This window comes from Symphalangus syndactylus, chromosome 5 (assembly GCF_028878055.3).
Source record: "Symphalangus syndactylus isolate Jambi chromosome 5, NHGRI_mSymSyn1-v2.1_pri, whole genome shotgun sequence".
Classification (NCBI taxonomy): domain Eukaryota; kingdom Metazoa; phylum Chordata; class Mammalia; order Primates; family Hylobatidae; genus Symphalangus; species Symphalangus syndactylus.
The window spans coordinates 55,117,751-55,144,615 of record NC_072427.2 but is presented as its reverse complement, the minus strand read 5'-3'; the positions used below and the strand labels follow the sequence as shown (position 1 = coordinate 55,144,615).

The 26,865-nt window shown below is 42.8% G+C and overlaps 2 protein-coding genes across 4 annotated transcripts in view; both read right to left on the bottom strand.

Annotated features, from left to right (window-relative positions):
* ENTREP2 (endosomal transmembrane epsin interactor 2) overlaps positions 1 to 26,865 on the bottom strand; it is a 455,758-nt gene that overhangs the window by 138,553 nt on the left and 290,340 nt on the right. The window lies entirely within an intron of this gene.
* Positions 3,437 to 7,105, bottom strand: NSMCE3 (NSE3 homolog, SMC5-SMC6 complex component). Its single transcript, XM_055278520.2, has one exon. The coding sequence runs from the start codon at positions 4,998 to 5,000 to the stop codon at positions 4,083 to 4,085; it is 918 nt and encodes a 305-aa protein (XP_055134495.1). The 5' UTR covers positions 5,001 to 7,105; the 3' UTR covers positions 3,437 to 4,082.

The window sequence follows — 26,865 nt, the reverse complement described above, 5'->3', positions numbered from 1 at the left end:
CATAACTAAATAGTTCAGGGAACAAATTATTTTGCACTGGGCTTGCAACTTTTCTGTAAATTTGAGGTTATCTTTAAGTAAATTAGCATAACCTCAAAAATAATGATAATATAGGGAAATTAAAGACTAATCCCCCCTTATGTCAAAAGATGCAAAATTATACATTTTGAGCTATATGTATTTAAAAATTTTATCAACAAGTGTTTGTCTCCAAAATGCAAGAATGTTTAGATATCAGAAAACTCTGTTATTACACCAAATTATATGCCCCAAAAAACAAATTTACAGAGTAAATAAGACATTTTAACCATACTAGCAGGTGAATAAAGAGCATATATAAATCCAAATTCATTCATAGTTTTTTTTTCTGAACATCTCTAAGCAAGCTAGGACTGAAGGGGTAACTAAATAGCCAATAAAAGGTATTTATAGGGGAAAAAAACTCTAACAGCAAACATCACACTCCATGGCAAAACTTAAAAATTATTTCCTTTAAAATCAAGAATAAGGAATCAGAAACATCCTTAGAGCCTGCTGTAACTGCTTCTTTTCGATAATATATTGCATTTTCAGCCAATGCAAAAAAGACTAAAATAAAAGGCTTTAAGAATTGAAAAAGAAGACAGGCATATGATGCTAAAGAATTATAGGCTGGGCAAGGTGGCTTATGCCTGTAATCCTAGCACTTAGGAGGCTGAGGGGGACAGATCACCTAAGGTCAGGAGTTCGAGACCACCCTGGCCAACATGGCAAAACCCCGTCTCTACTAAAAGTACAAAAATTAGCCGGACGTGGTGGCGAGCGCCTGTAATCCCAGCTACTCAGGAGGCTGAGGCAGGAGAATCGCTTGAATCCGGGAGGCAGAGATTGCAGTGAGCCAAGATTGTGCCAATGCACTCCAGCCTGGGCGATAAGAGCAAGACTGTGTCTCGAAAAAAAAAAGAATTATAGTATGGTATTTGCAAATGGACAGCAAATAAACCAATTCAGTCCTAGCCATAAATTTATCTATACATGAGACATTGCTATAGAATACTGAGTGTCATAAATCAGTGTGGAAAGTATAAATGATGAAAAACTGGTGCTAGGCTATCCATATAGGAAAAATACAAAAATTATTTCCATACCTCACATCATACACAAAAGCAGATTAAAAGCATAAAATGTGAAGATCAAAACTTTGAACACTTAGGGAAAAAATGCAGAAAACATATTTACAATTTTAGGATTAGAGGAATTTTTTAAAGCACTATATACAAATGTAGCTCTTATAAACACTAATGATCATTAACACATTAAGGTCAAATGATCTGTATGACCAAAAGAAGTGAAAACGTGGGAGAAGGTATTTGCACTAGATAGATAGAGCAGACCATGGATTAACATGTAGAACATATAAAGATGTCTTACAAATCAATAGAAATAGGTCTAAGACATGAAATCTGACAGTAAAAAAGGAGAGCAAAAGATAGGCAGATACTTAACATCACTAGTAAGCAACAGGTATAAGTTAATACCGTAATAAATTATCATTTCACACTGTAGCAGAATGGCTGAAAAGATACTGAAAAGGCCAAGTGTTCACAGGGGGTGAAGGTTGAGGGATTGGCAAACAAAAACAAAACAAAACTGTATAAAATGTTGGTGGGAGTGTAACTTGACACAAGCTCAAGAGCAGCTTGGCAATAGTCCCTGATTGCTCCATTTGTTTCTGGCTGGAGAAACTCACACATGTGCCTAAAGTAGTACTGTACAATGCCTGCAAATCTCAAAGAACTGGAAAGACCTTAACTGTCTAGACATTAAGGAATGGATAGTTATCTTTCCCCCATAAAAGAACAATTAAAATGAGTGAATCAGGTCTACATATATCTACATGGCTGAATCTCAAATACATAATGGTGAGTGAGTACAGCAAGCTGCATAAGGACACATGTAACACCGCTTATATAACTCATGAAAGCCCACAAAATAAAACTCTATATTGGTTATGTATATATACATGTATAGTAAAATTATAAAGTCATACAACAGCCCGATAGCCACAGACTTTTGTTACCTCTGGGGAGGGTGAGAAGGAAAAGATATAAGACCTTGATGTGGCCTCTGATGTTTCACATTTTAAAATTTGAAACAAGATTATCGATGGTAAATTGCCAACACCTCTGAGAAAAGCGGGGGAATTTTGCCTCAGATATAACTGGTGGTGACTGCTGGGTAATAATTTTTATTATACAGGTGAGAATGCGAGTATCAGAGGGCATGAGGAGGAGAAAGCTGAGTCAGGGAGGTAAGGGGACCAGGAGGCAGGAAGGAATTTATACACTGAAATAAAATGCAGATCAAGAAGAAATGCCTGTAAGGGCCAAACATATTCCACTGATGAAACAAATGCAAATCCCAATTCAACAGAATGAAATAAAACCCAGTAACCTATCACATTCCTCCATACTCACTATAGACTCTTTTAAATGACATTCAGTCCAGTGTTGATGAAGTTCACCTTTTTTCCCCGAGTGAAAAATATTTGCCTTATTTCAAGGTTAATTTGCAGCACCTCCCCCTAGGACAATTAACTTATTTACCCACTGAATAAAACGTGTTGAATCTCTGCATTAAAAACAGCATCTGCTACACATAATGGAGGAACACAATGGGACTATGAACTCTTCTAGTTCATTTAGTGCATAAAACTATTATATAGCTATTATTTCTCTCATTTTACAGGTAAATTGAGATTCAGAGAGCTTGAAACCTACTCCCACAACCACCATGCTGACAAGTTAGCATGAGCCGTAATTCAAATTCAGTTTGCCAGACAGCCCCAAGACCCATACCCTTTTCCCTATACCTAACTCCATAAGAGGTAGATCTTATGTCCTGCTATTACGTTCTATGTGGGCTATACTAACCATACACGTTATATTTCCCCATAAAATAGAGTCAGACTAGAGGAATACATCTTTTGAACCAGGAATTGCTCTCCTAGGAATGATTTGGAAAAAAGATAAAGAAAAGTTATATTTAAAAAGTGGCAGCTCCAGACCAAGGAGAATAAAAAATAAAAACATTAAAGAATAACAAGTAAAATTCTCCACATCAGGGACTAAAACCATTTTACGGGTCAAGAAACATCTACATAGAAACTTAGGAACCTATGTAAATTCATATACTAGTTATGGTGGGGCCAGGATCTCAACCCAGGCAGTCCGATTCCCAAACAGGCATGGTTAATGGTTACGCTATTGTTTTATAAGCCTTTTTGAGATCTACAGCGAGAAATATATTTCACCTCATGATCCTGATTTTGTTTCACACAAAAGTGAAACAACTTCTACAAAACAACATTGACCTTAATATGTAGCAAAAATTTTAAGATGCTGATTTCCAGTCATGAAATTCTCTCATGACTCACGATTTAAAAAACACACAATGCTTAAGTGCTTCAAAAATACAGTATTTATTGAAATAACTAGAGTAGCAAGAAGAAAAAAACTAAGTGGAACTACGTGTTTAGCAACAGAGCTGAGTAATTATGAATATAAACAATTGCTGTTTTGAGAAAATACATTACATTTATTGCTTGGAACCATGCATACTACTTATATATGTAGGAAATATAGAAAAATAAAACAGGTTAACATAATAAGGATATAGGCAATTACGTTTTTTCAAATTTTATAAAGACTTTTATTTTTCCTTACAAACTGGAATAGTTAGGAGACCTGATAATAGCTACTTTTTAATTTTCTTGGCATCAAAGCAACTTAGTTATGTGTTCCTTTTTGCATTATCTGTTCCAGATCATAGTCAAGTTTTCCAATTCGTTTTACTAAGCTAGCAAAATTTTTTATACCAAAAAGAGTAAAATCAAAACAAATGCTCCTTTGTTTATAGATGAAAATCTGGAACCAAATAACACAACATTAAAAAAACAAAACTTTGCAAACACATCCTAAAGCTACACACATTGAAGCGTTACAGCAATATGCTCCCTGGGTTCGTTCTTCCTTCCCCCATTCCTCTGCACTGTGCCTCTGGGTCTCAGACCCTTGTCCCGGGGGTCCCTCTGAATCCCCCTTTCAAGAGGATGGGGCTGGGCCACTAGGCTGAGGTCTGGCCCTGTTCTCCTCATCTGCCAAAGCCTCACAGTACTGTGCTGGCCAGTCCTTGGGGTCTTGATTATGGACCTTGGCCACAAACTTAAGAACTTTCATCTTGCTGGTTTCCAGGTTGGTTCGCGGGCCCCACTGGAATTCGTAGTCCACGGGGTCAGTGTGGGGTATCCGCCGGTATTCCAGGTAACGCTGTCGCACAAAGTCCTCAGTAATGAGTTTCTTTGGATCTCCGAAAATTAAATGCTTCTTGGTGGGGTAGACCCCTAAGCGCCGCAGAAAGTCCCAGACTTCAGTCTCCTTGATGGTGTTGCCCTTCATAAAGACGAGCCCTAAGACGATCATCAGAAGGCCCGTAATGGGCGTGCCTTGGTCACCCCTCATCTCGGCATCCTCCTCCACAGGCTCCAGGGTGTTGATGAGGATGTAAGTGTTGCTCTTGGGTTCAAGTTCCACCAGCTTATACCCGAAGACGTACTGGAGGCGCTCGGCGGCCCGTTTGAGGAGGTCGGGGAAGACGATGCCCTTGTAGTCCCCGATGACGTGCTTCACTATGTCGGCCCGCTTGATCGGAATCTTCTTCTGGTCTTTAATCAGCAAGAACTGCACCAGCTCGGACACTTTCAGCTCCAGCTGCTTCTGGGTCCTGGGCTCCACGGCGGGGGCGGCTTGGGAACGGCGGGCGCCCTGAGGCGAGGGGCCCTGCGACCCCTGCGAGCCGCCCGACCCGCGGGATGTGCTTGGGGCCTCCTCGGCAAAGCAGTCTCCGGGGGCCCGGGCGTCTTCGCCGGCCCGCGAGGCCCCAGAGTTTCGGCCATGGCTCCAGTCTCTGTCCCTCTCGGTCTGGCCGCTAGAGCGGCCCCGGTTCCTCGGTTTTTGCAACATGTTCCCGGCGGCAGGTACTGGCGCACACTCCGGTAGGCAAGCAGCCGCGACGGGGATTGTGGGTCGGCGACCCACTAACGCCCGTACCTGGGCGGGGCCCCAGGAGGGACTGAGGCTGCGTGCTGCGTCATGAAGCCTGCGCCTTGCGTCAGGGCGGCTGGGCGGTGCGCCTGCGCGGCTGCGGCGGGTACCAAAAGGAGCAGCGTTTTCTGTGCAGCCCTGCTGGCCCGGGCGATGATTTTTAGTATAGAGAAGTGTTGTTACCAAACCATGCAAGCAGAGAGCGAGAACCGAAACTCCTAAACAAGTGTGTCGCTAAATTCAGACCACACAGACTCAGGCAAGTTTTACAGACAGTATTATGAGTTTCTAAATCGGGAGCATTTGTAAACGGAAAGAATTCACAGGATGAATGTGTGAGAGAAAAAAAAAAAGATGAAGAGGAAGGGCCGACCGTGGAAGTAAAATGAAAGCATTTATTTCTACACAAAATGTAGAAGGACATAAAAGACCCAGAGGGCTCTTAGTTTTCGTCCCTCCACCCAATTTCATACCCTCCATCCTATTGCCCCCAGTTACTTTCTCTAATGCCCCGTGGAGTCTGTTAAAAACCAAAGTCGGCTGCAGGCTTTCCGCGCAAGCAGGACTTCGGTTTCACTATTTCCGTATTTATATTCTCTGCATTAAACTCCTTTAGCTAGACAACTATGAGAAGACCACACAAAACGTGTCAATATTAAGTAAATGTTTTCGCTTGGTCACGTGGGTTTATCTTTTGGAAAACAACTGCTTTCGGCTCACAACCACAATTTTAGCAGAAATGGGTAAAAGGAATGCTGCAAACAAGCGTGCACTCTCAAGAGATTACCACTTAATTTTGGGCATCATTGATCAAGAATTGCAATAATGTGGAGCTCTTTAATTTCTTCATAATACATTAGCTTTGAGAAAGAAAAGAGAACACTGGGGTATTTATCTCTCATCTATGATGTGATATACAGTCTCTACTGTTTATTTTAATTGTGCAACTCAAGTAGCCAAAATGAGTCATTTCATTAACTAAAACTATCAGCAATCTGCTGCCATTACTTCTATAGATCTTAGCAAATTTGTTTCTTCTCTATTGACTTGCAAAGAAGAAACTGAATTTCCCTCTGTGTCTTTTTAAAGCTATCCAGAAAGTGGATAAACTCTTCAAAGAACCAAATTGAGTTCCTCTTTAATGCAAATATATTCAAAGAAAAGCAATTTAGAACACATTATCTGACTAATAGCATCAAACACAACCTTATTAAAATTTTGTTAAATGTTAGTAGCATAACACTTTTGTTTGTAATACAATAGGAAAATGCAATCTGATAATGGCACTGGAACTGCAATAGTAAATGTAAAATCATATTCCATGAACTAATGCAAGTATGCTAAAATCTGGTATGCAATGAGTAATAACTTACTGTTCCACACAAGATACAACTATATCCTCAGGCATCAATCTTAATGACAAAGGCCTACTACGAAAAACAAATATATTATCAAGGCATTCGTTTTTTTACAGTGAGAAAATCATCTGCTTCAGTTTCCTTGCAAATTAAAATTTGGACTTAGGTTCATAGAAGCTTCCTGCCATCTAGAATTCTGCAAAAGGTCCCCTACTGCAGGATGTGGATGTTGTACTGAGGGAAGAGAGAGACCCTCTCATTGTTTTATATTGTTTTATATGCAGTACCTGTTTTAAGAAAAAACAACAAGGAAGTAAAACCAAAGACAGGCAGCCCAGTGCCAGGCCCGAAACCAGGCCTGGGCCTGCCTGGCCTAAACCCAGCAGTTAAAAATTAACTCATAACTTAGAAACCAATGTTATTCATGGATTCCAGACATTGTATAGAAGAACATTGTGAAACTCCCTGCCCTGTTCTGTTTCTCTCTGACCACCGGTGCATGCAGCCCCTGTCACGTACCGCCTGCTTGCTCAAATCAATCACGACCCTCTCATGTAAAATCTTTAGTGTTGTGAGCCCTTAAAAGGGACAGAAATTGTGCATTCGGGGAGCTCGGATTTTAAGGCAGTAGCTTGCCAATGCTCCTAGCTGAATAAAGCCCTTCCTTCTACAACTCGGTGTCTGAGAGATTTTGTCTGTGGCTTGTCCTGCTACAGTACCTTGAGTCAAAAAAGTTCGGTGACCAAGATATAAGGGGAAAGTGGAAAATTAGATAAAAGCTATTGTCAACAATTGGGCTGGTTTTTCAGTGCTCTTTCTTGCTAAGGTATTCATGTACGTTACCAAGCAGTCCACCAGTCAGACTACCCCCATTACTGTGAAAATCAGCAGTGTCCTCCAGCAGCACTCTTACCTAGATAGCCGACTGTCATTCCTCAAAATAGAGGAGAAGAGATGCCAGTTTTTAAGTCTCAAAACATCTCTCTACACTCTGTCCAGAGGAATGCAGGTGAGAAAATGCAGACATAAGAGTATTAGAATGAAGTTTAGGCCCTGCATGAAGTCATCGAGACCCACATTCCACCTTGGATTGATACCGGAAGTCATGGATATTTGGGGAGAAACTGTGGTGCTAACAATACTAACATTAGTAACAATAAATATAACCGACAACAGCCAATGATTATATAGTAGTTGCTGCTCCATCTCCATGTCTGCAGTTTCACTTTCTGTGGTTTCAGTTACCTGCAGTCAACCACAGTCTGAAAATATTAAGATATTTTCAAAGAGAAACCACAATATAACTTATTACACTATATTTGTTCTATTTTATTGTTAGTGTCAACTGAAGGATGACAAGGTTCATAAATTTGGAAACAGCTTTATTTCTCATAAAGGGTTGCAGTCTGTGGGGTGGCCATTCCAACAGGCTGGGAAGCACAACCTCATGCTAGAAGCCAGAAACAGACACTTCAAGGGAGGGCAAAGGGAGCAGGAATCTATGCAGAATGGGGTGGCCAAATATACACATTTAATAAGCTATAGGAGGAGTCATGAACATTTATGCAAGGAGAAATGTGCACATGCGCAATTGCACTTCATGTCTCTCCCTGGGACCCATATTCCAAAATTGGCAGTGTTAGCATGATCCAGGGTAGGAGTTTTCAGCCCTCTGACATCAAAAGGTGAAGTAGAGGACATGAAAACCCCGACTGTATGTCTTCCATAGACTGGCCAGAACTACTCCATGGTTGGTGGTCTTTTACCAGGAAGAACTGCTGGTCAGTTGTGCCAAAACTGCAAAAGGGAGGGGCAGCATCAGGTGGTTGGTTTATACCAGTTTATACCAGCAGTGGAGTCTTTTGAAAGGGCTGATTTCTGTTTAGCTCTTAGGGAAGAAAGCCTAATGGCATTTAGAGCAGGTGAGGGTTTCCAAGGTTATTCGGGGTCCCCTTGGCCAAGAGGGGGTCTGTTCAGTCAGCTGGAGGGCTTAAGATTTCATTTTTATTTCTCATTAATTATTGTGAATCTCCACTATGACTAATTTATAAATTAAACTTTTTTTTTTTTTTTTTTTGAGATGGAGTCGCGCTCTGTTGCCCAGGCTGGAGTGCAGTGTCACGATCTTGGCTCACTGCAACCTCTGCCTCCTGGGTTCAAGAGATCCTCCCATCTCAGCCTCCCGAGTAGCTAGGATTACAGGTGTGTACCACCATGCCTGGCTACTTTTTTTGTATTTTTAATAGAGATAGGGTTTCACCATGTTAGCCAGGCTGGTCTCGAACTCCTGACCTCAAGTGATCCATCCACCTCAGCCTCCCAAAGTGCTAGGATTACAGGTGTGAGCCACCGCTCCTGGTGTAAATTAAATTTTATCATAGGTTCGTGTGATGATTAATGTTGAGTGTCAACTTGATTGGATTGAAGGATGCAAAGTACTGTTCCTGGGTGTGTCAGTGAGGGTGTTGCCAAAGGAGATTAACATTTCAGTAAGTGGACTAGGAGAGGCAGACCCACACTCAATCTAGGTGGGCACCATCTAATCAGCTGCCAGTGCGGCTAGAATAAAAGCAGGCAGAAGAACGTGGAAGGACTTGACTTGCTGAGTCTTCTGGTCTTCATCTTTCTCTCATGCTGGATGCCTCCTGCCCTTGAACGTCAGACTCCAAGTTCTTCAGGTTTTGGATTCTTGGACTTACACTAGTGGTTTGCCAGGGGCTCAAGGGTCTTCAGCCACAGACTGAAGGCTGCACTATTGGATTCCCTACTTTTGAGGTTTTGGGACTCAGACTGGCTTCCTTGCTCCTCAGCTTGCAGACAGCCTATTGTGGGGCTTCACCTTGTGATCATGTGAGTCAATACTCCTTAGTAAACTCCCTTTCATATATACATCTTTTCTATTAATTATGTCCCTCTAGAGAACCCTGACTAATACAGTATGTATCTATGCATAGGGAAAAACATTGTGTATTTAGGGTTTGGTGCTGTCCACGATTTCCGGCATCCACTGAGGGTCTTGGAACACATCCTCCACAGATAAGGGGGGACTACTATACAAAGTGAATGGTGGGTCATACCTTATTCCAGGTGGTTTACAGGTATGACTTCATTTAATCCCCACAACAAACCTATGAGGCATGTGCATTTATTATGTTTCTCTTCTCACAAATAAACTGTCACAGGAGATTATGAAGTTTTGAGGCTCTACAGCAAGTAAGTGGTAGGTCTGAGATCTGAACACAGCCAATCTGCCTCCAGAGACTGGGCTTTTAACTGTATACTGATTCAGAGCAAACATAGACATGGTGTCCTTGAAAAAGTAAGGGCTTTGGGATCGATGGACTAACATTAGAAACCTGTATGATACTGGGAAAGCTACTGACACTCCTCCACGTTTAAGTCTCCAAGTCAACAAAATGAGGCCTAAACCTGGCATCAAAGGATTAAGTGAGATAGGTTTACCCAGTACCTAGCACAGTGCCTGGCAGGGTAGTTTGATAACAGTTTGCTTCTTTCCAGGGATTTCTGTTAAGGAAAATATTTGAGGACTACACAAAGCTGTATATACTGCAGGGGAGGCAAAACCTTCCCTCCACCCTCGAAGAGCCCCAGCTGGACCTGAGACTTAAATTGATAAAAAATAGATTAACAGGAGAAGAGCATTCAAATTTCATTTAAGTTTTACATGACATAGGAGTGCTTGTTAGGGAAATGAAGACCCAAAGAGGTGGCAAAACCTAAATGCTTTTATATTTGGTTGAACAAAGAGAGGTAATTGTGGGAAAAGTCAATTATGTGGGGAGGATAAAGGGAGATAATTATTTTAACAAAGTTGTTTGTACAGAATTCACTTGGTTTTGACTCCCCATTGAGAAATGTTTCTTTCCTCTTGGTACAGTAAAGCTATTTTTCACATGGGAGTTTTTATCTCCTGTTTTCAGGAAGAAAAGAGGAAATTCAAATGCCCTTCTTGCATCTGCTATTTTTCAAGTGCCTTTAGCTCAAAGTAATCCTTATGCCAAAGTGGCATATTTTGGGCAGGCAGAATATTCTGCCATCTTTTAGTAGAATGATGAGAAATGTTCACTGCAGCAAAACACATGTACACAGAAATCAAAAGGGCTGGAAAGAAATATATATATCAAGGTGCTATTACAGTTAATTTGCTTTTAAAAATAAAAATCAACCCTGATTTTCTTGCTTGGGAGATGAATGAAAAATATATTTTCAATGAAGTTTAACTTCAAAGTGACACTATGCCATAGCAGCTATGCACATTCACATGTTCAATACATTCAGTGTGATTCGAATATGGCATTTGTGACTTTCTGTTCAGGCAGTGAAATCACAAAGACAAGTCATTAAAAAAGCAAAACATTTTCAAACACTTTATGTTAATGACCTTCATGCTTTTATTACTAGACCCAAAAGAAAAAATCAAAAGTCTTTGAGGCAAAAGCTAAGCTAGCTAAGATTTCAAGCGCAAAGAACAAGGAAATGCCTACTACAAATTGCTCTTTAGATGTTTATAGTAATTAAATGTTTTATTTTGTCTTTTCGATAGCAAATGCCTGCCAAGAAACTCTAATCATCTTTATTATCTACTAGATTCTCCTCTTCATTCATGGTATTTCTTGTGAATCAGAAAAAGGCTTTAATTTTTCTAACAGCAACACAGTGCTAGAAGCAGGTGAGGACTTTTTAGGAAGAAAGGCAATGATCAAAGCATGTAGCCACCACATATGAGATGTTCTCTGCCTTTTCCAGTGGAAGAAAGTGGGCCAATGTGCAGCATGTGAGCAAGGGAGTTGGGAGGCAAATACTATTTTGGTGGGTAGACAGCAGGAAAAGCAATCCAGACATCTCAATGGTTGCAATAAAGTCCCTCGTGTCCACACATTTACAACAGTTATATACATTCATTCATAGCAAAGATCCCTCCTGCTTAGGTCACATGGTAGACTACCTAATAACACTTTGTCCCTCATAAATGAATATTTTGATGAAGCAGCAACAGAGTTTTCCTTGGCTGGTGGAAGCGGGTGGAGAGGTGGGCCTTGATAAGATAGTGCTTTCCAAGCATTGCAGCCATTTGGCCCAGAAGCCTGGTCTCACACTCTCTTTTCAAGAAATGCATCTTCCAGTTATCCAGGGCCCTTTACTTATGAAAATCATTAGGGCCTATTAAGTTATAAAATTACAAACATCCAAGGTCTTGATAGTGGTCACTAAGATTCTCTTCGTTTGCTTGGTTTCTCACCCCTTTGTTCTGTACCCTTTCCCTTTAGAAACAGCCTCTTCCTACCTTTAGGAGACCTTAGTATAGGGCTGCCTTCTTTTCCTGAGTGCACAGGATTCAGGCCAGACACAGTGACTGGTTCAGAAGTTCAGTCAGCATCCTTCCAGGACATTCAGACAGATTCTCGCTCCTCTGAGCTAACAAGCTGAGGGGTGATATAAGCTTAGCCACTTGTGCCCTTGCTTCTGAAAAACCTGCCTCAGGGTGAAGCCAACTCAAAAGAGATCTAAGAGACGGGAAACAATCTTAACACTGCCATTTGAATCCCTGGATGCTGAGTTCAAGATCAGACTCCTGGAGATAATGAATTACTAGAGCATCTCCTTTTGCTTAATCTGCTTTGAGTTGGTTCCTGTCACTTGAAAGTGAACAAGGTCTGGCTAAATCAGTAGCCAATCCTATTATTCAGGGGAAAAGAGGGCAGTAAGAAATGAGACTTTGGAGCTAAGGAAGGTTAAAACCAATGAGGAGTTTTGAATATAATGAGAGGTGAATTGAAAACAATTTGACATTTTTGTTATGTTTCTTCCCAGTGTTCTGTGGTTGGGGAATGTGCTCATCATTTTAGTTGGTGGCAACAGGGGTAAGGGAGAGACAAATTATGAAGAACTGTGCTTTTCCATATGGAAAGTATATATGGGCCAGGCACAGTGGCTAAGGCCTGTAATCCTAGTACTTTGGGAGGTTGGGGCAGGCGGATCACTTGAGGTCAGGAGTTCCAGACCAGACTGGCCAACATGGCGGAACCCCATCTCTACTAAAAATACAAAAATTAGCCAGGCCTGGTGGCAGGTGCCTGTCCCATCTACTCGGGAGGCTGAGGCAGGAATCGCTTGAACCCAAGAGGCAGAGCTTACAGTGAGCCAAGATTGTGTCACTGCACTTTAGTCTGGGCCACAGAGCGAGACTCCGTCTCAAAAAAAAAAAAAAAAAAAGTACAAATGAGCTAATCTGGTGATTTGCCTTTGCAGAAAGGAGTTTTATACAACTTGGAATATAAATTAAAGCAGCGGTCCCCAACCTTTTTGGTACTAGGGACCAGTTTTGCGGAAGACAATTTTTCCACGGAAGGTGCAGGAGTGGGAGGGTGGTTTCAGGATCCCTGCCTGCGCAGTTCTCAGTAGGGCTCACATCCCTTTGAGAATCTAATGCTGCCGCTTATCTGACAGGAGGTGGAGCTTGGGCAGTAATGCTCACTCGCCTGCCACTCACCTACTGCTGTGTGGCCAGGTTCCTAACAGGCCACGGACTGGTACTGGTCCACAGCCCAGGGTTTGGGGACCCCTGTCTTAAAGCATCTGCTACTCTAAAGTGGCTGTGTTCTCCATATTTAACCCAAAGCATTTCCCCACTTGCTATACCACGCAAGATGACAGAAACCTCATTCTTCCAGACTACGCTTTAGCCTAAAGTAGAGATATATGCACAGGACAGAGGTATGTCCACAAGGAGAGCTGACAAAGCTAATATTCAGACAGGGACAATGCAGATAGGTTATGAGAAAACTGAACACATTGAAATGGAAAAAAAAATAAATCAGAGAAAAAATAAAAATATTCAAGGCAGACAAGAAAGACCCCATGTATGCATAACTGGTGGTCTTGAGGGAGATAACAACCATAAAGAGAGAAACAGGTGACTGTAGGAGTCCTGGGGAGCTGGGTTTACACAGGCCCCGCCTCTCTGATCCCACCCCCACCCCACTGCAGCTCCCTCCCTTGGACTAATAACAACAGCAAGCATGCTTTCAGGGCTGGAGGGTAATCAGAGGCCATGGGTTCTCCAAGATCTGCAGAAGAGATCCAGTACAGGGTTCCTCCCTCCCTGAGACACAAGTGAGAGCTTAGCAACTTCATGTGGAGAAGAGGGTTTGCCCCTTCCCAAGGCCTGGGAAAAGCAAGGACTGTGTGGTACTTGTGGGGTCTGTGCTGGCAGAAGCTCGTGTCTCCCTTCTGAGAGAGTCCACAGCTGTCCCTTTTCTGAGAGTAGTCCTCCAAGACCCTGTCCCAGGCTGTCGTTCTTCGGGAGAGCCTCACAGGCAGGCTAAGTGCTGCCAGGGCTCAAGGTTGGGAGAGCAAGCAGTTTGCCCCCTGTGAGGCCTGGGTTCCAAGAGACCCTTCATAGTACTTCAACAGGCATGTAGACAGTGTGCCCTCTGGTGCACCGTGGCCATAAAAGCAAAACCTGCTGGGCCTCTTGCTACTTGCCAGCCTCATACTTTTCCAGTGACTCCCAACAACATGACCCACAGAGGAAAGGGAGAAGCACAGACCTCATTCCAGTTATGCCACTGGATATCCTTGGCTTCTTTTCTGCAAATCTGTTGATCACGGATGTATGAATTTATTTCTAGAGCCTCAATTCTAATCCATTGCTCTACCTGTGCACTGGTTTCCTGGGGCTGCCACAGCAGAATACCACAGACTGGGGGGCTTAAACAACAAAGTGATTCCTCACAGTTCTGGAGGCTCCAAGTCTGAGATCAAGGAGTCGGCATGTTTGGTTCCTCCTGAGGCTTCTCTCCTTGGCCTGCAGATGACCACGTTCTCACTGTGTTCTCAGCTGGCCCTTCTCTGCGCATGCACATCCCTGGTGTCTCTTCCTCCTTTTGTTGACTATAAGGATACCAGTCCTATTGGATCAGGGCCCCCCTGTAAAGTCCTCATTTTAACTTAATCCACTTAAATAACTTATTTCCACACAGAGTAAGTCTGAGGTTGAGTCTTTTGAATTCTGGGGGAGACACTGCAGCCCATCACGTATGTTGATGTGTGCCACCGCTACACTGCCTGGTTACTGCAGAGTGTTAGTAAGTTTTGAAATTAGAAAGTATAAGTGTTCCAGTTCTGTTATTTTTCAGGATTATTAGGGCTATTCTGGGTCCCTTCCATCTCCATATGAATTTTAGAATCAGCTTGTTTATTTCTGCTAAAATTTAGTTGGGATTTTTTTTTTTTTTTTTTTTTTTTTGAGATGGAGCCTCACCGTGTCACTAGGCTGGAGTGCAGTGGTGCAATCTCGCCTCACTGCAACCTCCACCTCCTGGGTTCAAGTGATTCTCCTGCCTCAGCCTCCTGAGTAGCTGGGACTATAGGCACTTGCCACCACACTCAGCTAATTTTTGTAGTTTTAGTAGAGACGGGGTTTCACCATGTTGGCCAGGATGGTCTTGATCTCTTGACCTCGTGATCTGCCCACCTCGGCCTCCCAAAGTGCTGGGATTACAGGCATGAGCCACCACGCCTGGCCTCAGTTGGGATTTTCATAGGGCTTGTTTTGAGTCTGCAGATCAATTTGGGTAGTATTGACATCTTAAAATTAAGTCTACCGATCCACATACATGGGATGCTAGTTAATGTGGACAAGTGAATTTATTACTCCTCCAAAAAACTATTTTCACAAACTTTATATCAACGTGAGAAATGATGTTGTATCTTTCTACCTGGAGGGAGCAAGAAAATCAGGTGGTGTGTCCTTTGTACATGGGCAACCCAATTTCTTATCTAGACTTTCTTTTGCTCGCCTGGAAAAAAAAAAAAAAAGAGGTATTGCAGAAATGTGATAGTTGCTTTCCTTAGTATGAAAAACTGTTAAAATGAGTAAAGCCTGTGCTCAACTAGAATTCTCACATTTCTGTTTTGATGTATCTGCATTTCACAGTAAAAAAAACCCTGAGTTATGTATATATGTGATCCTGAAGTACCCATGATTAAAAACAAATATTTCAATCTACCATGTTCAGTTCTATTAGATCATTAAAAGACATATCTCTACTCGAACTCTCTGAAAACGTGTAAATCATGCTCAGCATAGTGGCAACTCCACTAGGAGAGGCTGACCAACTCATTTGTTACAAAGTCCCTGGCCCCCTGAGTGGGGAGCCCCCAGAAACCTAATGTGAAAGGAAACTTCAGTTTTCTCCCCAGCTGCTTTCCTTGAGTTTGCATATGATTTGACTGCTATGTGGAGCTGTCAACAGCCTTGAACAGAGAAAATAAGGAAGAATGGCATTCCAGGAAATAAACAAGCTTAATCTCAGTTGGACAGAAGGAGGTACAAAGAAGGCCTGGGGAAGGAAGAGGCAGGATATTGGGAAGACAGAATGGACTCTGTAACCTCAGGAAAAAATAGCAACCTTATAAATACAAAGATGTTCCCTGGCAGACACATGTCAGCACCTGGATTATGAAAGACAGACCAGCCAATGCCCCCCACACAGGTGAGAATCACATTCATCGGGAAGGAAGAGAGCAGAAGGACTCTGCTGCCTGGTGATGTCTCAGCTGGCCTGGCTGCACCTTTGCTTCCAGCAGCCAGGGAACCGCCATGGGAAGGCCTTTCCTCAAAATGCATGAAAGGCAGAGGAGCTTGGTTTTCTGATGGTTTGCTGCCCCTTGAAGTTGGCAACACCATCCCTTCATCTGCATGGATAAACCTGGGCATCCTTTTTGAGAAGCAGTACTTTTTTATTTAAGACTTTATTAATCCCACATGTTTGAGAGTGGTGGTTGGGAAAGCAAGTATTAATGAATTAACTGCTTCCTAGGATTCAACCAGTCATTAAAAATGTACCTGTGAAATTTTCTTGAGCTGTTCAATTGTTTATCATTATCCACGTGGTTCATACTCTCATGCATTTATTTTCCTTCCACATTTACCTCTAAGCAAATTACCTAATTCAACATGGTTATTATTCTGGATATTTAAAAGCTGTGTATTGGGAAATTTCACACAGTAATATGAATACACCTGTTATGCTTAATCCTTTGTGCCTAGGTGTGATTATTAGATGTAATTTATAGAAATTCTGCCGAACTCATTATAATTTATTATCCATGTACAGTTTTACTTGATTAGTCTTACGTAAGGATGATATTTTCTAAATGTATAAATAAATGATGCAGCCTATTAAAATGGAGGTTATACAATAAGTGACGGGTTTAGGAGTGGACATGTGACCCAGCTCTGGCCAATGAGTAGCAAGGGCTATTTTTGGGGGCATCTGAGAAATGTTTACTTGCTCTTAAAAAAGAAGTTTATAGGAAAAAAGAAGGAAAATTTTCCTGTTCTACTGGGCTCCCATACCAGGCATCTGCATGTACTGCCTCAAGCAGGGGCAACTGTCTCATGACTGAGTAGAGCTAAGCCACCACATCAACACATTGAAATTGGCAGAGGGGAAAGCTAGAAAGATTCTAGGTCCTTGAATTAGTGAGGCTGCTGAACCAGCTAACCCTGCGGCAGCCCCCCTCTGGACTTGCCATTTGATGTAATAACTTCCTTCATTATTGAAGCTTGTGTGAATTGGTTTATACCACTTGCAGCCAAAAGCCACCCCAAAGCTTCCCAGCTGACATCTGTAGACTAGGGAGTCCCAACAAGAGGAACAGACTTCACCTGGTGAAGCTGTGCCAACCCACTCCACCTGTCTCTGAGATCTATAGATATTTGAATGTGAGCGTGAAATGCTGCTCAAGTTCAGGTAGACTACAGCTCAAGAATGCGAGACTACAGGTTGGTAGTCTGCCTCCCTCTCTAAGGCAAAGAGATATTTCAGTGTTACCTGGGACCTGAGAAAGGGGGAAGGTGTATGGTTTGCCCAGATAGCTAAAGTCTGTAGGTTAGAAAGACAGGATTTGTTTGGAAGCTATAAAGATGTATCCTCATATGTCATGGACATCATGTGATATAGTTTGGCTGTGTGCCCACCCAAATCTCATCTTGACTTGTAGCTCCAATAATTCCCACATGTTGTGGGAGGGACCCTATGGGAGATAACTGAATCATGGGGAAGATTTCCCCCATATTGTTCTCATGCTGGTGAGTAAGTCTCACGAGATCTCGTGGTTTCATAAGGGGAAACCCTTTCAGTTGGTTCTCATTCTCTCTTGTCTGCTGCCATGTAAGACTTGCCTTTTGCCTCCTACCATGACTGTGGGGCCTCCCCAGCGCGTGAAACTGTGAGTCCATTAAACCTCTTTTTCTTTATAAATTACCCAGTCTTGGGTATGTCTTTATCAGCAGCACAAAAACAGACTAATACATCATCCTAACTTGAATGATGCCTGTCCTCAGTGAGTGGTGCATTGTGAGTATCCAACAAGGAGTTTTCTCCCACTGCACACTGGACCTCAGGGGTTATCACAAGCTCCCTAGCACTCTTTAAATTGTTCTTGTTTTCAGCGAGTCACCTCTTCTCCACCCACCTCATGAATTCAATGTTTTGGATGCCTGCCACATTGCCTGTCGCTGATCCCTGACTCTTGAGACCCCACTATGTGCTACAATCTTGGTCCCGTGTTTGCTTGGAAGAAGACAGGAGGTTTTAACCCGAGGCTCTAGAGGGCTTCAGGCATACCGGTCTGTTCTTGTTGCCTGGACTCCTCCAGCACATCCAAGTCTGCCCTTTAACCGTTTCTTGGCTACAACTGGTCTCAGTATGGTGATGGCCAGGGGACAGATGAGCTTTGAAAGCCTCAGGCCAACCAGCAAGATGTTCTCTTTCCTCCAGTGGTCACTGGTGATGCCTGGTATGGGGGTGTGTCCAGAGGTTGACCCACTGTTGCTCCCCATGGCCTATGATAGAGGGCCATGCTCAGACAGGGAGCTGGGACCAAAGACCAGAGTCCAGCAAGAATCTCTGGGTCAAAGGACAGGCAGTCTGGAGACAGTCTGCATCTCTGGCAGACCCCAGGGTGAGAAGCAGCTACCCCAGGCCAGAGTGGGGTCAGCTGGCCAATCTGGGAGCTCTGGAGCAGATGAGAGGGAGCCTGTCCTGCACACTTGAAAGAGAAGTTGCAAGGTAGTACTGAGGACAATTCAGCTCTACTTGATTCTGAAAAGACTATCCCCACCCTCACCATAAGGAGAAGAGACAGTGTAGTTTGCCAGTGCAACTGCGGAGGGAAAGCAATCCCACCCTATCTGCCTCTATCTCTTCTTTATTTTGGAGACAGTCTTGCTCTCTCACCCAGGCTAGAGTGCAATGGTGTGAGCATAGCTCACTGTAACCTCGAACTTCTGGGCTCAAGTAATTCTCCTGCCTCAGCCTTTCCAGTAGCTGGGATTACAAGCATAAGCCATCATGCCCAGCCCCATCTCTATCAACCCACCATGGCCTGCAGGGGGATTTTAGCTATCATAGCCTGCAGCTGGGCCCAAACCAGCACTGGGGAAACTCCACACCCACCAAAACCATGCAGCACAGCAAACTCACGTGCCCCCTAAGAGGGACAGTGGTTTGAAGGAAGGAGGCAGCCAAATTCTAGAACAGATGGCTACTACGGAGCAGAACTAATGACAGAAACAGAAATAGACTATATCATATAAACAATGAGAACACATAAGGAGATACTATTAGAGCACAAAAAATGCTGCCAGAACAGAAAAATGTTTGATTTTTTTTATTGTTTTGTTGTTCCTGGATCCTAAGAGAAACTCCAAATGCTCGACTTTTTCCATTTAAAAATTTAGTAGAGGTACTGTATAAAAGAACGGTCCCCACTAAAAACCAAATTACTATTTTAGGAAGACAAAATGAAAGACATATTCCACAACACAAGACAAAAATTAATGAACTAAGAATCACGAGTTAAAGATCAAGATATGGAGGGTGGATGCAGGAGGCATCCTATGTAAATACTAGGAGTTGAGGGAGAAAACAAAAGTTATGAGAGAATAAACAAAGAAATGCCAAAGAAACAAAACCAACCGAGTCTTAAGATTGAAAGGGTTCTGAAAATGCTGAATTTAGACACATCCTCACAAAGTTGCTGAATTTCCAGAATAGGGAGGAAAATCATATAAGCTTCCAGACAGGAAGAACATGTTGCTTTTAGAAATAACCAGTCTAGGGGCAGGGCATGGTGGCACATGCCTGTAATCCCAGCACTTTGAGAGGCTGAGGCGGGCAGATCACTTGAGGTCAAGAGTTCAAGACCAGCCTGGCCAACATGGTGAAACCCGTCTCTACTAAAAATACAAAAATTAGCCAGGTGTAGCGGCGCAGGCCTGTAATCCCAGCTACTCAGGAGGCTGAGGCAGGAGAATCACTTGAACCCAGGTGGCAGAGGTTGCAGTGAGTCAAGATTGCACCACTGCACTCCAGCCTGGGTGACAGAGAGAGACTCCATCTCCAAAAAAAAAAAAAAGAAAGAAATAACCAGTCTAATATAACATTTCTCACTTGCAATCATGGAAAGTAATAGATGATGGGCTAACATTTAGTGGCTAGGGAGAAGAAAGAACTGAGGAGGAATCCTCCACCAGGCAACTACAGAGAAATCAACGATTGGACCTGCAGTCAGGAAGCAGAGCTTCCCTGCATATGCTCTGCGAATACTCCAGGATACGCTACCAAAGAGCCAGATCAGAACAAGGGTCCAAGGGAGAAGACAGCGTGCAGTGATCAACAGTGAGAGTGAATCACGTAATATTTATTTTTAAATCTTCATGCACAATGGTAACATCAATGCAAGTTATAACACAATTGTTCTTGAGGATGCTTGAAATGAAATAATGAAAATTTTAGTTAGATCCTAACCCCAATCTCAGCATACTCCAGGAATAAGCAGAAGACAAGGGCGAAGGAGTGAAAAGAAACATGATTCCCAGGGTTTCTCCTCCAGGTGGGACGAGATGAAGAAGACACTGAAAATATTTAGGCAGAAGGGTGTGCTGGTAATTAAGCTGAGTTTTCTCAATTTCAAATCCACTGCTCCCTGATGCTGGAGTGGGGGCTCTTTAAGCTGTGGTTTTCTTTTGTTAGATGGTGTTCTATTGGGTTCTTCCGTAAGAGGCAATAGAGGGAGCCTGAAAAGTGGGGACAGGAGATGAACTTGTTTCTTCCTTTTCTCTTGCTCTCCATGTCAGTACCAGCCTGGCAGTATCCCTGCCCTGGGCTCCAGCCTCTCTCAGGACTCCCCAACCAGCTTTCTTGTGCTCTCTCAGAAGTATGAACAATAGCAAGGCACTTCCCTGCAGATATGAAAAAGACTGAAAGAGAATACTATATACAGCACTTCTCAAAACATTTGAAAAACAGAGAAAGTGGGCAAATTCCTAGAAAAACACAACCAAGAAAAACTGATGCAAGAAGAATCACAAAGTTTGAATAATTCTAGGAGCTTCTGAATCTGGAATTCCAAACTTTCCTTCCCAGAAAACTTCAGGCCGAGATGACTCCACTAGTAAATTCCACTGAACATTTGAAGAAGAAATAACACCAGCCTTAAATAAATGCTTCCAGAAAAGCAAAAGAGGGACTAATCCCCATTGTCTTATCAAGGAAGTGTAACCTCCATATAAAAATCTGACAAGGACGTTTTGAAAAATGAAGATTAAAGGCCAATCTCCCTCATGAATATACAATATAAAAATCCCGAACAAAACATTAACAAACAGAATCAAGAGATTCAGCTCAAGCAAGCTTTCAGTCAAGGAAATAAGGTTGGTTCAACATTCAAAAACCAATCAAGATAATTCACCGTATTAACAGAACAAGAGAGTTCTCTCATACGGTCTTCCCCCCAAAAAGAAAAGTCATATGATAAAATACAGTATTTATTCATGATTTTTTTAAAACTAACAAAACAAAATTTAGCAGGCTGGAAATAGAAAGGAACTTAAACAATCACTACAACAACTTCCATTAAACATCATATGTGAAATAATGAAAATGTTGCCTCAGAGATAAGAAATAACAAAGAAAGCTGCCATCATCACTTCATCATTTTACTGGAAGTCTCAGTCAGTGCAATTAGAAAAAAAGTAAGAAAAGTTACAAAGATTGGGGAAAAACCCCAAGTTACTCTATTTTCAAATGACATGATTCTACATGTAGAAAATTCAAAAGAATGTAAAGATAAGTTAATAGACTCACCGAAATTTATCAAAGTAGCTGGACATAAGGTTAATAGACATATATCAGTTTTATTTCTATTTTCCAATAACAAAATAGAATGAAAATAACAGCATATGTGCTACATTTTCCCAAAGATGGATGCAACGCAATCTCCCCCCTACATGCCCTTTTGTACCAAAATGTGGGTGGCTGAACCTTCCATCAAGGGACAGGGACTATCTGTCCACCCTCTCAAATGTGAACTCCTTTTGTGACCTGCTTTGAACAATGGAATGCAGCAGTAGTGACACTGTCTGAGTCCTGGAGCCCCAGCCTCAGAGGCTGGCACCGCTGCTTCCATCCTCTGGCCACGGTCACCACTGTAGTGCTCTCCTTGCACGGACAGAGCTCAGCCCATGCCACTGACTGGCGATGACAGGAAAGGCTCAGCAGCCAGCATCAAAGTTCCAAATAGAAGAGTGAAGTCATTTAGACCATTATGTAATTGAGTGTCCTGTTTTTAAAAGTATTTCTTTTTTCTCCTTCCTGCTTGTTCCTTGTCTTGCTCTTAGCATGAGATAATAGTCTTTGCTCTCCCTCCTTCTACCAGGCACTCCCTGGCACAATGTTGCCCTCATCTAATTATGTGTTTGTTTAGAAGTTCCAGAGACTAAATCTTGAAACAATCAGGCCACTACGGGATTCTCCCTGACCTGCAGATTACTTCCAAGCTGCAGTTAATTTGCAACTGCGCTGTACCCAAGATGGCACCAGCCCATTCGCCAGATGGGGCAATAACACAAGATAGTCATAGGAACAAGTCACGTAGACCGGCACCTCCTCATCACTCCTGCATGCCCCTCATACCAAACACCCTTTTTAAGCCCTTACCCTTGACCCAAAAAGCTGAAATGGTTTCTTTCAGGCACTATCCTTGGCCATTTCCCCATGGAATGGGAAAGAAAGCTTTCGGGATAAAGTCACTTTCCTTTCACTGTATCTCATCCTTGTTCTCGGCTTTGCAAGTGGCAAAAAGCCATGCCTGCATTTGGTTACAATTGGATTGCTCCAACTATACTGCAATCACAGAAGAAAGTCTAGGCAAGGCCAGCAAAACAAAACAAAACATCCATGGAATCCTGAGGAATGAATGATAAACTATTGTTGTTTTAAGCCATTACCTTTTGAGGTAGCTTGTGGCACAGCAATAGATAAACGAAACACCATACTCAATCACAATACCACACACACATTTATTTTGTTTAAAGCAGAAATATATCTAATGAGAGATATGCAGTGCCTCTACTCAGAACATTATCAAACAATATGGAGATAAATTACATAAGACCCAAATACATGTTCATAGCAGACATGCTATGGTAAAGATATCAGTATTCCCCATATTAATCTAAAGCTTCAGTATAATCCCATGAAAAATTCCAGCAGGGTTTCTTTATACAATTTGACCAATTTACTAAAAAACTCATGTGAAAATGCAAATGGCCCTGAATACCAAAACAAGTCTGAACAACAAAATGCTGATGTTATAGATACCAAGTCTTATTTATAAATCTATAGTTATTAAGACAATTTGGTATTAATGCAAGTATAGACAAAAAGACCAACAAGATCGAACAGAGAATCCAGAAAGTGACCCATGGTTAGGAGGACACTCATTCGTCACAGAGATGGCACTGCACAGCTGTGGGGACGGGATTGTCTTTTGAATAAATAGCCCAGGATCAACTGGATATTCATACAGAAAAATGAAATTACATTTTTTTAACAAAAATTTACTTTCAGTAAACTGTAGTTCTAAATATAGGTGGGAAAATAAAGCTATTTGATGATAACAGGAGAAAAACTCTGTGACCATGAAGTAGGAAAAATATTTTTTAAATCAAGACACCAAAAAGACCATTGAAAAGGCAAGCCTCTGAAAGCAAGAAGCACATACTGTTATGTATGTATATTTGTATATGTGTGTGTGTGCATATACAGTCATGTGCCACACAATGCTGTTTTAGTCAAGTCTGGGCCACGTATGTGACAGTGGCCTCGTTTGACTGTAATGCCCAGCACAGTGCTCCTGCTCCTGTGTCCCCATCATCACCAACACTTGGTGTTGTCAGGGCCTCTGCACTGGCTGTTCTCTCTGCCTGGAAAGTTCTTCCCACATGGCTCACTCCCTTGCCTCCTTCAGGTCCCCAGCAATGGTGAGATCTTCCCTCATAACTCTATATTAAGTATAGCAATTAACAGTACAATATTTCTACTGTACCTTTTCTGTGTTTAGGTATGTTTAGATGCACAAATACTCACCACTGTGTTACAGTCACCTATAGTATTCAGCACAGTAATGTGCTGTACGGGTTTATGGTCCAGGAGCAACGGGCTGTACCCTATAGCCTAGGTGTGTAGTAGGCTGTACCCTAATCTAGGCTTCAGTAAGTACTCTCTATGATGTCTACACAACATGCATTTCCCAGAACACCTTTGTCGTTAAGCACATAACACATAACTATATATGTACATGTGTATGTATACACACATATATGTATATATCCACCCAACAAATCACAAATAACTCAGTGAAGGGTTCATTTCCAGAACATACAAAATAAATAAGAAAAATGGGTGGGGTACAGTGGCTCACGCCTGTAATTCCAGAACTTTGGAAGGCTGTGGGCAGATTGCTTAAGCTCAGGAGTTCGAGACCAGCCTGGGCAACGTGGCAAAACCCTGTCTCTACAAAAAATTAGAAAAAATTAGCTGGGTGTTGTGGTGTATGCCTGTAGTCTCAGCTATTCTGAAGGCTGAGGTGGGAGGATTGCTTGAGCCTAGGAGGCAGAGGTTGCAGCGAGCCAAGATCATGCCACTGCACTCCAGCCTGGGTAACAGAGGGAGACCCTGTCTCAAAAAAAAAAAAAAAAGAAAAAAGAAAAATGCACATAACACAATGGAACATAAGGGCTTCAAGAAAAAGAGCATCTAAATGTCAAATAAACATGAAAAGGCACTCTACCTTATTAGCAATCAAGGAGATGCAAAACAAAACTAATGAGACACCATGACTCACCACCCTATGGCTAAGATGAAAATGACTGACAGCATCAAGTGTGGGCGATAATGGGGAAAAACAGGAACATTGGTGGGGTAATGTAAGCTGGACCAACCACTGTGGAAAATGATCTGGCATTATCTACTAAAGTTGAACCTATGCACCCCAAAATTTCACTCCTAGATAGTGCACAAAAAGATGTGATATGAGGCAGGGTGTGGTGGCTCATGTCTGTAATCCCAGCACTTTGGGAGGCCGAGGTGGGTGGATCACCTGGGGTCAGGAGTTTGAGACCAGCCTGATCAACATGGCAAAACCCCGTCTCTACTAAAAATACAAAAATTAGCCAGGCATGGTGGTGCACACCTGTAAACCCAGCTACTCAGGAGGCTGAAGCAGGAGAATCACTGGAACCCGGGAGGTGGAGGTTTCAGTGAGCCAAGATCGCACCACTGCACTCCAGCCTGGGTGACAGAGTGAGACTCCGACTCAAAAAAAAAAAAAAAAAAAAAAAAAAAAATATATATATGTGAAAGTTCACAGCAGCATTATTTGTAATAGTCACCAAATTGAAATAATCTAAATGTCCATCAACAACAAAATGCATAAATAAAATGCAGGATGTATACAGCGAAACACTGTACAGCAATAAGAAGGAGGAACTACGGCTAAATGCGGCAACATGAATGGATCTCATTCCTTCACTGCTTTTGTGGATCTGACCCTGGCCTCCCAGGGCACAGGTACCGGAGGGACTTTCCTGCAAGTCCCTCCTCACCTCACCACCACAGTGGTCCTCAAAAAAGTCAAACCCTTTAAAATCCCCCACCAGTCTGCACATCGAGCAGCCCGTTGTCTAGCCTCACCTCCTACTTTCCCTGAGGGCACTCTCCTGAGCCATAACTTCTCCTCGCTGTCTGTTGCTTGAGTGTGCCAGGCATGCTTCCACCTCAGGGCTCTGCACGGGTTGTCCTCTCTGCCTGGAAAGTTCTTCCCCTGAAGAATCACGCGGCTCACTCCCTTGCCTCCTGCAGGTCTTAGGGACAATGAGCCCTTTCCCATGACTCTATATTCAGGTATCACCCCATGTCCATACTCTCGAGGTTTTGAACAAGTTTTACTTTTTCACCGTAACACTTACCTGCATCTGGTATATGATTTATCTGCCCATTCTGTATGATCAATCTCCCTGCACAAGAATGCAGCTTTGGGAGAATGAGAATTTTGCCTCTTTTGTTCACTGTTATATCCGTAGGAGCCAGAGCACCTCTAACACATAGAAGGCGCTCAGTACAATTCTGTTAAAAGAATGGCCACATAAGAAGACATAAACACGAATGCTGACTGATGCTGTCTCTGCTTCAACAGAGCTTGTCTACCCGTGTGCCTCACCAGTAGGTTCCTCTTCCTCCACAAGCCTGTGATTTTCTTTCTCTAGGCCGTGAATTTCTATAGAAGGGACTCTTGCAGGTCCTGCCAGGGCATTGTTGAGACTAGCAGCCAGCACTGTGGGAGCCAAAGGGAGCGAAGCTGAGGAGGCCAATGGAGATGCGGCCTCATCTCTTCAAAGGCTCTCACTTAATCCCAAGTGACTTAATCCCAGTGTTCACAGAACATCCATGTGCCCCCCTGCAGTTCCTGCCTCCCTTGCAGCTGGGATGGGCCATGTGCCTGAGTCTGGTGAATGGACATGTGAGTGGAAGGGGTGTGTCCACTCTGGCCTGAGGTGCTTACCATCAGGTGCCTCCCCCATCCCTTTCTTCCCCCTAGACAGCAATTCTGGGGGCCACGGAAGGGGTCTCATTACCTCCCTTCCCACACAGAGGAAAGCTGCCTGAAGAGCTATCCAGTCCACACTATGCATTTGTCACCAAGAAACAAACCTTTGCTATGTTAAGCCATTGAAATTTCAAGGGTTTTTTTGTTACTGCAGCATAGACTATCTCATCCTGATGATCTTCCATCAGGCACCCCCACTCTTGCCTTAGCTGTACTGGACATCCTTGCACTCTGATGTCTCTCTGGTTCAACCTCTGTCTGCTACTGGGGTCAGAGGGATAGTTACAAAGCTGCACAGGCTCCATTTGGGACTCTGAGGGGGCTGCCTGCATATCACAGACTGTAAACCAGTGCTCCTTTTGCCCCATCCACATTCCTGCCTTCAAAGACATCTGGTGACTCTAATTCCTGAGCCCTTGCAGGGCCCTGAGGCACAAATCAGCTTG